The following is a 14,596-nucleotide window of genomic DNA, read 5'->3' on the forward strand; positions in this document are numbered from 1 at the left end:
TGTAATTATGGTTTCTTACTTGTATTGTTGTAAAAAAGAGGGAGTTAAGTCTCATATAAATAGAGTCTCCACTCATTTCATTTGATCATCACACAGCATATATTTTCCTCTCTAAGAGAGTGTGAGAACTTAAAGTTGACTTTTAACCTCTCTCTTGTACAACACCCAAAGTAAAATTGTAATTATGGTTTCTTACTTGTATTGTTGTAAAAAGGAGGGAGTTAAGTCTCATATAAATAGAGTCTCCACTCATTTCATTTGATCATCACACAGCATATATTTTCCTCTCTAAGAGACTGTGAGCTAGTCTTTTTGGCTACTATGGAAAAGATGTGATCTTTTTGTGGTCCACTTTCTTGTGGGATCGATTTTTGCATGGAGATGTTCTGCAATTGAAAAAAGTGCCTTTTTGGAGAATTTTGTAAGTTTAATGCTTTGTCATTGATACTTTGCATGTTGATTTTATGAAGTAGGGTTTCTATTTTTTCCATGACTAAATGCTTAATTATTGTTGGAATATTGCTACATTTTTGCATGTAAAATTGTTCTCTTTAAAGCCTATAGAGAAACTCTAACAGTGCATTCCCTATATTTAATTCCCCCCCTCACAAGAGTAATAGTTAGGGTTTGAAAGTGGATGTTCAATTCATTCACCCTTCATGAATGTCTTTCCCTTAAAATTGAGCCCTAAATGACTCCACTAAACACTAGTAGGATAAGGCACTAACCATTGGTGTGTTCATCATCCGATAAATTTTATTGAAATTCATCTTTTTTCTCCCTTTCTGTGATGATTAGGTTAGCTGCTAGGGTTTCTAGGGCAGATTTATGCATAAAAGTGAAATTTGTGTGGATGTTTTTGGCTCATAAATTAGGAATTACATCTATAACTCATACAAAACCAGAAAAGTGAATAGTGCATGGCAAATCTCCTTCATTAAGGGTTGACATCATCCTTCTTTTATTGTTTATGCATACCTAATAGCCATAGAAATAAATATCCTAACCTAACCATTGAGTATTTGAACCCTAACATAGAAAATATATGCCTTTCAAGGCCTTAACGGTACTCCATCTTGTTAAAGAATGTAAATAGTGTCAGTCTTCATAATTGTATTGGTCAAAAGAAAGAAAATACATACATACATATATATATATATATATATTATTAAAATAAATTGACTTATTAAAGCATGGGTTTCATGCTTGGGTCAATGATTAATAGGTCAAAGCCTCCATTGTAGGCTTCTAGGGTTTATGTCTTGAGTCCTAGTCTTTGTCATCATGTAACAAACCCTTCTTGGGCTTTATCTATCAAGGAAGAAATTGATGTAAATTAAGTCATTTAGGCCTCCTCCACCAAGTCGGCCTCAAACAGGAGCCAGAAACAACTATAAATAGGCAGCTACTCGACCTCATTTGGACACTCACTCAAGCAAGTTCGATCTGCAGTTCGAAGAAGAGAAAAAGGTGCAAAAAGACAAGAAGAGAAGGAGAAAACCTAAAGCGAAGAAGGAGAATCCCTAGCAAAGGAAGAAGATTATTTATCTTGTCTTTATCTCACACATGTGAATAAATTGAAGCTTGAGGAGGGTTGAAATTGTAGGGTTGCAATAGGGCCGAAATTCTGAAGTTGGGGGCTAAAATTCTGACTTGAAGCTGGATTGAAGAAGTGTTGACTTTTGTGTTTGGTTCATCATCTTGGAAAGTTGACTTGGTGGAGGAGGAAGGTCTTTTGGTCTACTCTAAGGTCTCGGATTGCCTCAAGTTTGATTTGAATCCGCTACTGAAAGAGTTTACTGGGTTTTCCCCTATACAGGGGTTTTAACCCTGGTTGAGTGCCTATATCTAGTGTCCTTGATCTTCATGTTTTGATTTAATGTTTGCTTGATGAAAAGAAGATAAAAGAAGAACATAAAGAAAGTTAATAAGGCTACAAGAATATCACAGGTAATTATCAACATAAGACAATCTTTCTACCTTTTTTATTTTCTAACACATCCAATATTATAGACCTCTTATTCATCACCTTGAACCCTAGCGTTATAATATTTGTTAGGTGATCTGGGGAATCCTCCCTTGTGGTTGAATTGTTCCCCAACAGCTCCAAGCTTATCTCAAACTTGTTGAATCTTAGTGAGGTGTGATGCCACTATGTCTAATCCAGGCATCTCGATGTTCCTAAGCTTCTCCCTCAACACCATTTTTCAATTATGATTATCACTCTAATATAGGTTCATTAAAGCGGTCCACATCTCATGGGCACTATTCTTCCTTGATATGTGAGGGATCATATAATCCTTCACCCCATCCATGATGATACATCTAGCTTTCACGTCTTCCAATTTGTGGGAAGCAAGAGTTGTAGCATCTGAAGGATTTATAATCTAGGTGTTAACAAAATCCCATAGGTCGTTATCCATATCCTCTCCTTCCATAAACTAAAGTTGTAAGCGCCATCCAACTTGTCCTCGAACCTAAGAGCAATTGTTGCCATCTCCAAATCAAAAAATAAACTAAGAAATTCTAGTCCTTTTACACCCTAATTGGTATGGTCTCCCTCTCTCCCTCTGCGAGTTGCCTCTGCTAATCCTGCTTGTAAAGAAAAAACTTTGCAATCTCTAACTACGCCTCTAGCCTATTACCCAACAATACTTTTGTGTTGTCACCACACCTTCATGGGCTCACCGCACTACTTTGTTGACCCACTATTGGCCCGATTGGTGGCAATTTCTACCTAAGACCAACCACTCCCCCAAGGTCTCCACTACAGCCATGGCCTTTGCTCATTCTCCACAAACCTAATACTTTCCTATGATAGTTGTCACCCACAACAGATCTCCTCTTAGTGCACCACAACCATTCTATGGTGATGATGGCTTCTCTGTCTTGCCCAGCGACTACATGACTTGAGTCTTTAGTAGATTCCCCAACCATTTCGCATCAAGTCCCTCTAGTTAGCCTCTGTCAGCTTGTCCTCTAAGCGGCTTGTGCTCTCTGTTTTGGTTGTTGTCGGTGTCTCCACCTATAGGTCCCCTAAGTCTTCTCCTACAACAGCAATGTCAATTATATAGCTTGACTTAACTGTCAGCTAGCTACTAGTACACCGACTCTTAGCCACCCCCAACTCGTGCATGACCACAACATCCCTACAACATTTCTCAACGCTTCTTCTATCTTGGCTGTCAATTGTATTGCAATGGTTGTTTTCCACTCACCTGACTACTTTTCACTCGCATGACCTCTCAATAGTGGAATCCTCAATTGTTGCTCCTATGTTGTTTGCTTACTTCGATCCCCTATAATTGCGCTACACTAAGTCGTCCCGAGCCACCCCTAATTTGCATTTGTTGTCGCTCGGCTAGAACTAGTGGCCTAGTCCTTCCAACAACTGGTCAACCGGTTCTGAATTTCTACATGGGGGACTATTCGGTGGTTGTAGACCTTGGTGACCAACTGTTGGATGGATCTGACAACCCACACAAGGTTGTCAACCACACCCTCCTTGAGACCCCCTTTTTTATTTTTTTTGTAATTACCCCTAAAAAAAATTGAATTCAGCCATGTCTTACTCAGTTGTCTTCACTGTACGACTGTGTCGTACGTTGTACATCCTCTGATCTCAATCCCTTTAAAAAAAGTGTTCCCCATATGACCCAACCAAAACTGGCCCTGGCAATCTTGTATGAACCTGGCACCTTGCGATTCGGTTCTCTGAGTTTATCACTCTAATACCATGTTAATTTTCCTGCAAACCTAGAACACGACAATCCTGAATTGCAGATATACTGAATTAACACACAACTTGATTATTAACATTAGATTAGCACAAGCAAAATATAGCCAATCTCACAAAAAAATGACACAACAGATTCTACCCAATTAAATAGGTCTATCATTAAAATATTCATAACCTACTTGGGTTCCCATCCTAGGATAATAGCTCAACTGAGAAAACGCAAGTATTGCAACTGGATCTGATCCAGTTTATCAAGCCTTCCTTGATTGTTGTGAATCTCCTTGCTGCCCCACTTCCTCGGACCCAACACATTAGAGTATTACACACCTCACTGAAATGCCTCTCTCAATCTTGTGTTGCTATATGGTGTGTAGTTTCCCTCTCCTTAGCCTTGCTTTTCTAACTTTTCGTTGAGCTAAATCCCTAACCCTAATCTCCAAAATGATTGACATTCAAGATTAGATCTTGCCTCACTTCAAATCAAGAATTGAGTTTAAACATAATTACTAAAGTAAATACATAAATTTTTCAGATGTTTCTTTAGCTCAATAAGCCAACATAACAATTATGTGTTTTTCCTACGTTAAAACTTAAGCTAAGTTAAAAATGCAACTTGCTCACACTAGAGCAAAAGGCCTAAGGAGACTTTGAGCAACTTCTGGAGGCCTAGACACTTAGGCTCGTGCAGAAGTACCTGCCTGAACTACAAACGTCAACAATTTGGAACAAATTTTGTACTGTACCATGTAAAACTGTGTTTCTGAGCAATAGAAAATCAAGACAGTTTAATAAGATAGTATCTTGTCTTCTTGTGCAACTGTATTCATTCTGAAAAACCAATATAATCAAGGAATAAAATTATGAGTAAAGAAACAGAACCAGCAGACTCATGCACTCTAAGGAAGAGCAAATTTGATTAAATCCATAAAACTAGTCAGTTATATTTTTAATGTCAATGGTTAGTACATACTAAGGACCTAGTGCATTGGTACCAAACTCGAATATACAGAAAGTATATTGGTAATATCCACTACAGGTTCATGTTCACACTGCACAGTAATGGTTCAAAATGGCTGCTTGTCATTCTCTGTCACATTTTGATCACCAGATTCTAAGATTGTTGCAGATCATGGGATGATTGGTTTTCATGCTTGTGGCTCTATTTCTTTTATGGGATCAGGCTTGTAATAGCCTTCTCATATTTTGTATTCACAAGGGCATACACTCTGAAAACATGTAAAGAGAAGCAGGAGAAATTGCATACAGGATAGGAAATAACAATAATAGTAGCCTAATGAGACTACAAAGTCGATTTGTACCTGTCTCTTCAACAAGAACTTTATACCAAGACTATTGTACTACCAATAGCTACTCTTGTACCCTTTTACCTGGATCATACTCTTGTACTTTCTTGCAATACAAAGAGAACCTTGGTAGGTCATTCTTACATCATAAAGATTCCCCAGGACCAATACATAAGATCATCTGACAGCCAATTTTAGTATTTTATTTGCTATGAGCTATGACAGTTAGGATTAGCAGGGTAAGGTGAAACGTAGTTTTCAGGGGCAGCTGTAATATTCACATAATAACCAAATAACATGTTTAAGTAGATAAACAAACACTTCAACTTCTAAGGGCAGCTGTTATATAAATGCAATACCATATGACCATGGATTAAACAGTGTATCAAATATTATTTATTGACAAGAAAACTCCTACCTGCCCCAAGAAGTAACCAGCAACATCGGGAAGCATGTGCAACTCATTTCTTCTTTTATATGTCGCCTGAATTGCAGGGTCCCTCCATAATTCCTCAACCAAAGGAGCATACTCACGTGTGGCAGCTGGGAAAAAGTTATCAAAATCCCCCATCGCAACAATTTTCAGAAGCCAGTCAGAAAAGGCCTTCAATCTCGGTTGGATGGAATAAACACTTTGAACATCAGCTTCTTGTTCACTCTCCCCTACTATATCAGAAAATCCACATGATTATCAGACATGATCTTCAACTTTACTTCTAATCAAGCATTTGTGGTTTTACTATGAAAAATTAAAATAAAAACTTCCGTAACACATTTAAATCTGATCTTCATATTTACTTCTAATAGAGCATTTGCAGTTTTATTATGAAAGATGAAAATAAAAACTCCCATAACACCACGTAACCACATTTAAATCAAAAACCTCACAAGTACTATCATTGTTTCAACATACCATATGCAAGATTACTGTTAAAATGTGCTCTTCCATGGTTAAAATTTTCCAAAAATATATAGACTTGTAGATAAGGCTATCTTTCATTACCTGGAAATTATACATAAACACTGGGAAACAGTACAACGGCAGTAAAATTACCACATTTAAATCTTATCTTCAACTTCTAATACAGCATTTGCAGTTTTATTATGAAAAATGAAAATAAAAACTCCCATAACACCACGTAACCACATTTAAACCAAAAAACTCACAAGTACTATCATTGTTTCAACATACCATATGCAAGATTACTGTTAAAATGTGCTCTTGCATGGTTAAAATTTTCCAAAAATATATAGACTTGTAGTTAAGGGTATCTTTCATTACCTGGAAATTATACATAAACACTGGGAAACAGTACAACAGCAGTAAAATTATATATATGTGTGTGTGTGTGTGTGCAAAGTAGAAAGCACAGTGAAATTTACATATGAAAATTGATAGATAGCTATACCCAGTCACTTATTTGAAATTTGGAATGCTCTTAGAAAGACAACTTGTTGCAATCAATTTATACTTCAAATAAAGAAGGAACAGAAAGACCACCACATGCAATAATATTCGATATCCACATCAAGAGAAGAAGAATTCTCATAACCAGTATCAAACGAGAAGAAGTGCAAATTAACGGATTTTCCACCTGTGATCACTCACATCTACTCCATGCAAACCTGAGATCCAAAGGTCATCACTAATTACTCCTCTGTTAGGACTGTTGTTTCTCCAGTCACAAGGGGATGTCCCTAATATTCATGCCCTGTCAATCACTTGTAAATGATCAGCACACAATGTAGTTGTCTTGATATGTGTGCAAACAACCAAGGACACAAGAAACTTGTAAAATCAAATAATATGAGAGATTCCAATTCACAGCAGCCAAATATGAAAGAAGAAAAGAAGATAGACATGCACTTTAACTGATCAAAAGATCAAAGTAAAGGCACATATGCCACTCCACTAGAAAAAAACAAGACTATTCAACCACCAAATTTAAAGAGCAAAAGTGCAACCTAGAAATCTTTGACCCCTGGAAAAATCAGCTTCTCCAATCTGCAATTTGGCCTCCTCTCTCCTAGCCCTTTACAGCCCAGAAGAATATCTCAGCCCCAGCTAGGACATGACCTATACAGCCCCTTGCACAAGCTTCCAACATGAGTTTTATCCCCCTTGCAAATTCAGCCCTCCACGATCTTGACCTCCTCAAGGTCCCTCCAGAATTTCCTGTTGCAACAATTCCTTCTCCTTAGCCTTGAGTCTCTCACTCTCCACTTGAGAAAATTGCTCTCTCAATGTTCGATGTGTCTTCCTCCTCTTCTTAGGCTTTCTTTTATAATTTCTCCTTGAGCTAGATCCCTAACCCTAATCTCCTAAGGGGTAGATGGCTAGGATTAAATCCTAAGACTCACTTCAGATCAACAGTAGAGATTAGATCTAATTCATTATAGTGAATAATTCACTTTTCTTTAGAAAACCTAAGCCCAGTAGCCAACATTTATTAAGTAATCACTGTCATTTTCCTAAGTGAGACTTGGGATAAGCCCCGAGGGTTACCTCAATTGGTCGAGTTCCCATTGCTAAAAGGACCTCACTAATGGGAGGTCACGTGGTCAATTCTCCTTGATGCCCTTGGGGTTAGGCTCTGCTAATAAGTCAGCGGGAAATGATCCCTTTGAGTGGATCTACTCGGATATTTCCTCGGAAAAACTTCGGAAAAAAGTGAGACTTGGGACAAAATCATAAAAATCACTTATTAAGCAAGTAGCTAGAGAGGCTTTGAACAACTTTTGCATGTTTGACATCTAGCCTATGCAGAAGAACTTGTTCAAACTTCAAGCAATAATCATCAACACTGCCTCCTAGCGAAGATGATATTTTGCACCACCCCATCTTATCATTGTAAAAGACAAACTTCCCCTTCACAAGGGGCTTGGTGAGAATATTTGCAACTTGTCCATCCGTGGAAATGTACTAAAGCTTCACAGCTCCCCTTTGGACCCTGTCTCTGATGAAGTGATATATTATTTCTACATGCTTGGACCTGTCATGAAAAATTGGATTCTCAAAGAGTTTGATGCAACTCTAATTATCACGATAATTCACAATGGGATCCAACTCCATAGAAAATAACCCTAGGAGAATCATGCGAAGCCAAATGGCGTCACAACTCACAGTCATGTACTCGACATCTACTAAACTGAGTGCCATGGAAATTTACTGCTTGATAAACCATGAAATCACTATCAATCCTTCTATTCGACTTCTTTCACCCTTTACTCAACTCTCTTACTTCGTTGATTTCAAAGATGATTTTTACTCTATCTTTAGAGGAGTGGACAGGCTCTATATATAGAGGATTGTCCCTCCTTTAGGCCGACTTGAAGGTCGAGTTGAAGACTGCAGGCCGACTTGACTTCTTTGCTACGGATTGCTTCTTTTGATGGTGTCTTTGCTTGGGGGGACTTGACTTTGCTTGGAGGTGTCTTCTTTGACTCTTATACATAAGTATACCTAGTGTAACATGCCCTTAAGGTCTTCAACATTATTATTTTGACTGTTTCTCTCACCTATAGCACTTTAACATGTGCTAGACATATTTCAATGAGCAAGGAACTCATTGACATATATTATAGAAATAATATTTCTTTTCTTGAATAAATACAAATATTAAAAGTACATTTACGAAGACTGAACCTAGTTACATTTCCTTCAACATCATCATCACCCCTACACTAGCTTCCATGTAATGATTCCTTTCAAATCTCTTCTTAGATGGAGTCATCCCACAATCTCTCCCAGTCCAGAAGTTTCTCTCGTGCCACAAAAATACCTTTAACGAAGGGAGCGCATGGCTTAGTGAAGCCATTCATGGACGTCCTTACCAATTCTTGATCTAACACGACCTCCCCAATTATAGCCAACTCATCATGAACTTGTGAGATCTCGATGAGATAAGATGCTATTGTATCTAATTTAGTCATCTCCGTGCCCTAAGTTTCTTCTTCGGCACCATCTTCCTGTTTTGGTTATCGCTCTGGTATAATTTCATCAGAACCTCCCACATCTAGCATTCTTCCATCCAGATAAATGAGGGATCACATGATCCTTAACCACATCCAAAATGATCCTCCTAGCTTTCACATCCTTTTGGTTATGGGAAGCCAGTTGTGTAGCATTAGTAGGAAGGATGAGTTTCTGATTTGCAAAATCCCAAATCCCATTCTCCATAAGCACTAATGGTATCCTCTCCTCTCAGGGACTACAGATGGATGCACACTCCAATCGGTCTTCAAATCTTAGTCCAATTGTAGCCATCCCTCCAACCTCCAAATCAAACACTCAACCACGAAAAATATTACATCTGGAAATTATTCTGCAATAACCCTGTGACAAATCAATCTTTCACTCCTTCAGAGTTTATTGCTCTGGTACCATGTTAATTTTCCCCAATTCCAGATCTGAATTAATATTACCAACAATATTTTATACCCAACTATTATTTATCCCAGTAAATTAAATTTTTAAATTGTTGAATAAAAAAATACAATGGTATTTAAAAATAAAAATGCAACACAAGAACAAGTAGAAAATCAATCACAAAATAAAAATTTCAAACTCTCCAATTTACTCTTCACTTCTATTACTCAGAATATATAGGGAGTCTCTTACAGGGAAAATGGTCCACAAAGAAGTATAGAATTTATACAACAAAAATGGAACCTTCAAATCTCAACCCCCTAGAAAATTCATCCCCTTGAAAACTCAACCCTTGGAATATTCCGGCCCCTAGAAAAATAGCTTCTCCAGTGCGCAATTCAACCTCCTCTCTCCTAACTCTGTAAAGCCCATGCACTGGGAGAATATCTCAACCCCAATTATGTCATGACCTGTAAGGCCCCCCTACACAAGCCTCCAAGATGAGTTTCGCCCCCTTGCAAATTTGTCCCTCCAAAATCTTGACCTCGTCAAGTTCCCTCCAAAATTTCCTACTACAACGTTTCCTTGAGTATCTCACTCTCCATTTGAGAAAATCGCTCTCTCAATGTTTAATGTGTCTTTCTCCTCTCCTTAGGTTTCTCATTGAGCCAAATGCCTAAATCTAATCTCCTAAGTGATGAATGGCCAGAATTAAATCCTCAACCTCACTTGAGGTCAACAATAGAGATTTGATCTAATTCACTTTTATTTAGAAAACCATAGCACAGTAGCCAACATTAATTAATTAATTAATCAATGTGTTTTTTCTAATTTAGAATTAGCAAAAAATCATAAGAGTGAATTAATAAATTAAGAAAGTACCTAGAGAGGCTTTGGACAATTTCTACATGGTTGACACCTAGCTTATGCAAATGCACCTATTGGAGCTATAATAATCAACAGGTTGTATATGTGTTCCCTTACTTCACCTTCATGGTTATCATGTATCCTTAGTCTAGCTTCACCTTCCTTAGGGTCTTTAATTCACTCTCTAGAAGGGGCATAAATAGGAGGATGGTAGCGCTCTGTGTTATTCATACTTAACACTTGTCCCAATGTCTTTTATCCCATCTTTTGATTAGTTGTAGCCAATCACTCGTATTGGTTCCCTACTGACCTTGTCCACTAAGAAGAAGGGGTTGAAAATACCCAAGGTTGATGCAGATGTAAGAAAAGAAAAAAGCATAAGCAAAAGAATGGCAAGGGATGTAAAGCAAGCAAAAGCCAAATGTAGCTTGAGCTCTACCCCCTCTTATACAAGAGTATCCATGCATAATACATATCACACCTATCAAAGTAAAAGGAACATTCAATGAACAACTCAACCCCGATGAAGCAATAAACTACCCATCATTTAAGGGGATTATAGCACCATTATTACACAATGAATCAATGAAGCCCGTTTAAACAAGTAATATCAAATAAACAAAAAGCTAAATATGGAGGCTTCAAAAAACAAAAGTGAGGAAAGGTAACTCAAGTACCTAAGCATTCCGTCTTCAAAGGCTCTCATGGATAAAGGTTTTATATAACCAATATGTAGAAAATTCAAGGTCCTTGTAGCCCCGCCAGTTTTAGTTTGTTTTAACATCATTGTTTACCGCCCACAACTCATTTCAATGTAGCTAATACATAAACATGAATATTAAATTGAAACCAAAACACTGTTAGGTTACCACTACTTTTAACTTCACTTTCAGCTGATACAAATTTTACACAAGCATGAACATAAATTGTACACTTATTTTTGGTCAATCTCAGACACTGGAAAAACCCTAAAGGGGAAAACTAGTTTGAAGAGGAGTTTTATTACTTATCTCAAAGAATCAATTACAACATTTAAATACACTTCAAGTACTTATCTCTCCCTTGAAGAACTCTGACCAGCTCCTAGAAATTTGTATCCTAGTCTAGGATCTCGTGCCACAGGTCCAGCATTCACTACCTATAATTTCGGGCCACTTTCTGTTGAGAAATCTAGTGCACGAATAATTAAAAGATTTCTCTGCTTAATAATTGCTTGTGATATACTTTTACTTCTTAACTTATAGACTTTTCTTCGTTATGTTACTACTGTGTTCTTTTCATCAAGACAATTACCAATATGCACAATAAAATACAAGTGACACAGTATGTAGGCTTGTCAGCCAGGGCCAAAACCTTTCACCTCTTGAGAGGAAAACCCGATCAAAATTCTTCTTCTAGATCTTCAATTAATGAGTACCAAGACCATGACACCGACCCTTGACTCTAGTATCCTCTCAAGAACCTTGTCACTAACCTTGATGCTCTGCCTCTTCCCTTTCTCGAATTCCTTCCTGATCTCGCACGGCTCTCCTTGGCTCCTTCTAGAGAAACCCGGTCTCTATGATCTCACTAGCTTCCTCTAGAGAATCTCGATCTTGGTTACCCAGAAGAAACCTCCTTTGTTGTCCCAGAAGAATCTCTTCTTCGTTGCCCCAGAAGAAACCTCTCTTCGTTGATCCCAGAAGAAACCTCCTCTTAACTGCCCCAAAAGAATCTCTTCTTCGTTGCCCCAGAAGAAACCTCTCTTTGTTGATCCCAGAAGAAACCCTTCTTCGCAATACCTTCTTCGCACTTCTTTTGCTAGACTCTACTTCGCACTTTCTCCTTGATTGAATGCTTGTCGAGTTGCTTGCTCTAAGTGAGGCCGAGTGTGGCTAATATATACACCTTTCCTCATGTCCTTTAAGCCAACATGATGACTTGCGGTTAGGTCGACTTCTTCTAGCAGTTTCTTCCATCGTTGTAGGCTGACTTGAAGAGGACAAGTGACAAGGTCTTGGAGGATACTTTTCGTAGACAAGTTTGACCTTTTACAAAATGTAACATGACTTCATTAAATGACAATGACTCTAACATTTTATGACTAGATGAGAGTCAAGACTCTCAATGGGAGTCTTGACTCAAAAATAAAATCTCTTGCTCATGAAACCCATGAAGCAAGTCAATACAATAAATTTATTTTTCTTCTTTACATCTCATTACACAAAATCATAATTACATGTCATTATGAAGCCCAAACCTAGTTACACTTTTCAACACTCCCTCTTAACTAGTGAGGTATTCATAATGGTACTTGGACTTTCTCAATCTTGAAGAATTTCTCATAAGAAGAATTTGGATTTGTAACTCATTTGTATAGCATCATATCAACCAGCATTGTTACATAGCAAGGCATTGACTAACAACTCCTTATCTCCACAAGATCTAAGCTCAATGTTGGCGAGACCAATGATTTATAGACACTCTCATCATTGTCTCTCTCGAAACATCCATGCTCGAGTTCTCAGGGTGTGTTCCATGAGGACTATTCTTATCTTGGACTCCCCAACCCTCAAAGAATATCGGTCCTCCACGACTACTCACCTATTGGATGCCCTATCTCATCCTCAAAGAGTATCGAATGCCAAATGATTACCCAATCCTCCATTCTATCTCCCCAGGTGAAAACTAGAATGACATGTCTATCTCTCCCTCTCAAATAGGGAGGACATATTCCAATAAAGGAATCTACTTATTCCTACCAAAAAGGAATGTACCTAAGCTCCCTCTTGGCTTGGGAAGTTCCACGTTTCTTCCAAGTAAGAAACTTATTTTCCAGGCTCCCTCTTAATTAGGGACCTACTGCAGCTCCTCATGTAGAACAACCAGCTGCCTGAATAACTCCTCTCTTCTTCGATGTCATCAATTTCTTTTGTCATGGAGTCTTCATCTTTCGGAGACTTTTTCATAGGGAACAGACCATCCATCATCTTCATCCATGAGTTAGTCATATCCTCGTTTCATTAGAAAGGGATCCATCAGTTTTCCATTTGGCTTTGCTTCATGTCATTCTGCTTTCTTTCATGCCATATTTTCCAGAAGGATCTTACATCCTTCAATATGGTCCTCTCGGAGGTCATCCACAGATCTTACCTTTGGCAGTCCTACATAAGCCCATCCACATTTTAGTTCAGGAATAACAAATGAACACTTAAATCGAACATTAGCTTTGTGATGGTCTTTCTTCATGACATCTTCCTATAAGCATCAGCATCCTGCATACAAATTGACACATTTCCCAAAGATATTTATTGTCAAGGGTCTCCATCTTTTTCCGACTCCTATCAAAGTCTTCATATCTTTCCGGGAGTTATTCTAGTCAAGTCTTCTTGGTCTCGGATGTTGAATGCCTTCTACCTTTGTTGCATACTTTCACGATCTCGTCCTTTCTTTTCACACTTCATTCCCAGGAGCTTCCAATCAAAGATCCTCAATTGTAGTCAGCTTCCTCATGATTCATATGAGAACATATTATGTTGATTTCATCTAGTGTGACTTATGCCTTTCTGCAATCTTTCGGAGGAGGAGATCCCTTCTTCTCTTGATCATATTTCCCAAGATGGAAATAGTGATCCATATTATTTGCAACCATATGACATGACTTTCATAATATCCTATGTAAGCATACATACCTCATCTTTCCTTTCAGTCATCTAGACTTCTTGTAGTAGCTTTATTTGAACGAAAGAACTTTATCCTTTAGACCTGCTTTCCTGTTATGTCATCATACCATCATCCTTGAATCCCATGAGTTGGAATTCCTTATGAAACTCTTGCTTTCTTTTTAGATCGGTGAATCTTTTGATGAGGATTCCATCAAAGAAACTTGAGGATCTTTCATATCCTCACCCGACAGATGTTTCCTTATTGACTATAGTATGATGATCCCAGTCGATGATGACCTCTACTTCTTTCTATAAGTATCACTTGAGGTTTCAATGAGGTTTCCAAGAGCTCTCATTCTTTGTAAATAGTAGAATTTATCCCAGACATTCTTTCTACTTCCCATGTCATGAGCTCTTACTTCTAATGCTTCTATCACGATATTATTTTCTTAATCTGATGCATCCTATCTTATTTACATTGCCTTCTATCTATAAATTACAAGTAAAAAGTACCTTCTAGCGAAGAAGATCATCTCAATCATAGTAGAGATCGTTTACTTCTTCATTCTTAAACTTCTTTGTCTCAAGGTCTTTCACTTCTTCAGTAATGTGGGCTTCTTCCCTATCCCTCTTGTCCTTACTACGTTTAGGACAATCTCTTCTATAGTGCCCA

The 14,596-nt window shown here is 37.9% G+C and overlaps 1 protein-coding gene across 4 annotated transcripts in view; it reads right to left on the reverse strand.

Moving 5' to 3' along the window:
* The window catches only part of LOC149261811 (extra-large guanine nucleotide-binding protein 3-like), an 88,347-nt gene that overhangs the window by 38,766 nt on the left and 34,985 nt on the right, over positions 1 to 14,596 (reverse strand). For 2 of the 4 annotated variants that reach the window (XM_089422808.1, XM_089422799.1), the window contains one exon: positions 5,462 to 5,706. In XM_089422808.1, the coding sequence (XP_089278934.1) occupies positions 5,462 to 5,706 (245 nt within the window). Of the gene's footprint in view, positions 1 to 5,461; positions 5,710 to 14,596 lie in introns of all 4 variants that reach the window. The other 2 variants (XM_089422804.1, XM_089422797.1) reach the window with 1 other exon arrangement.

Source organism: Pinus tabuliformis, chromosome 6 (assembly GCF_031772625.1).
Source record: "Pinus tabuliformis cultivar Carrire ecotype Pingquan chromosome 6, CPIR1, whole genome shotgun sequence".
NCBI classification, from domain to species: domain Eukaryota; kingdom Viridiplantae; phylum Streptophyta; class Pinopsida; order Pinales; family Pinaceae; genus Pinus; species Pinus tabuliformis.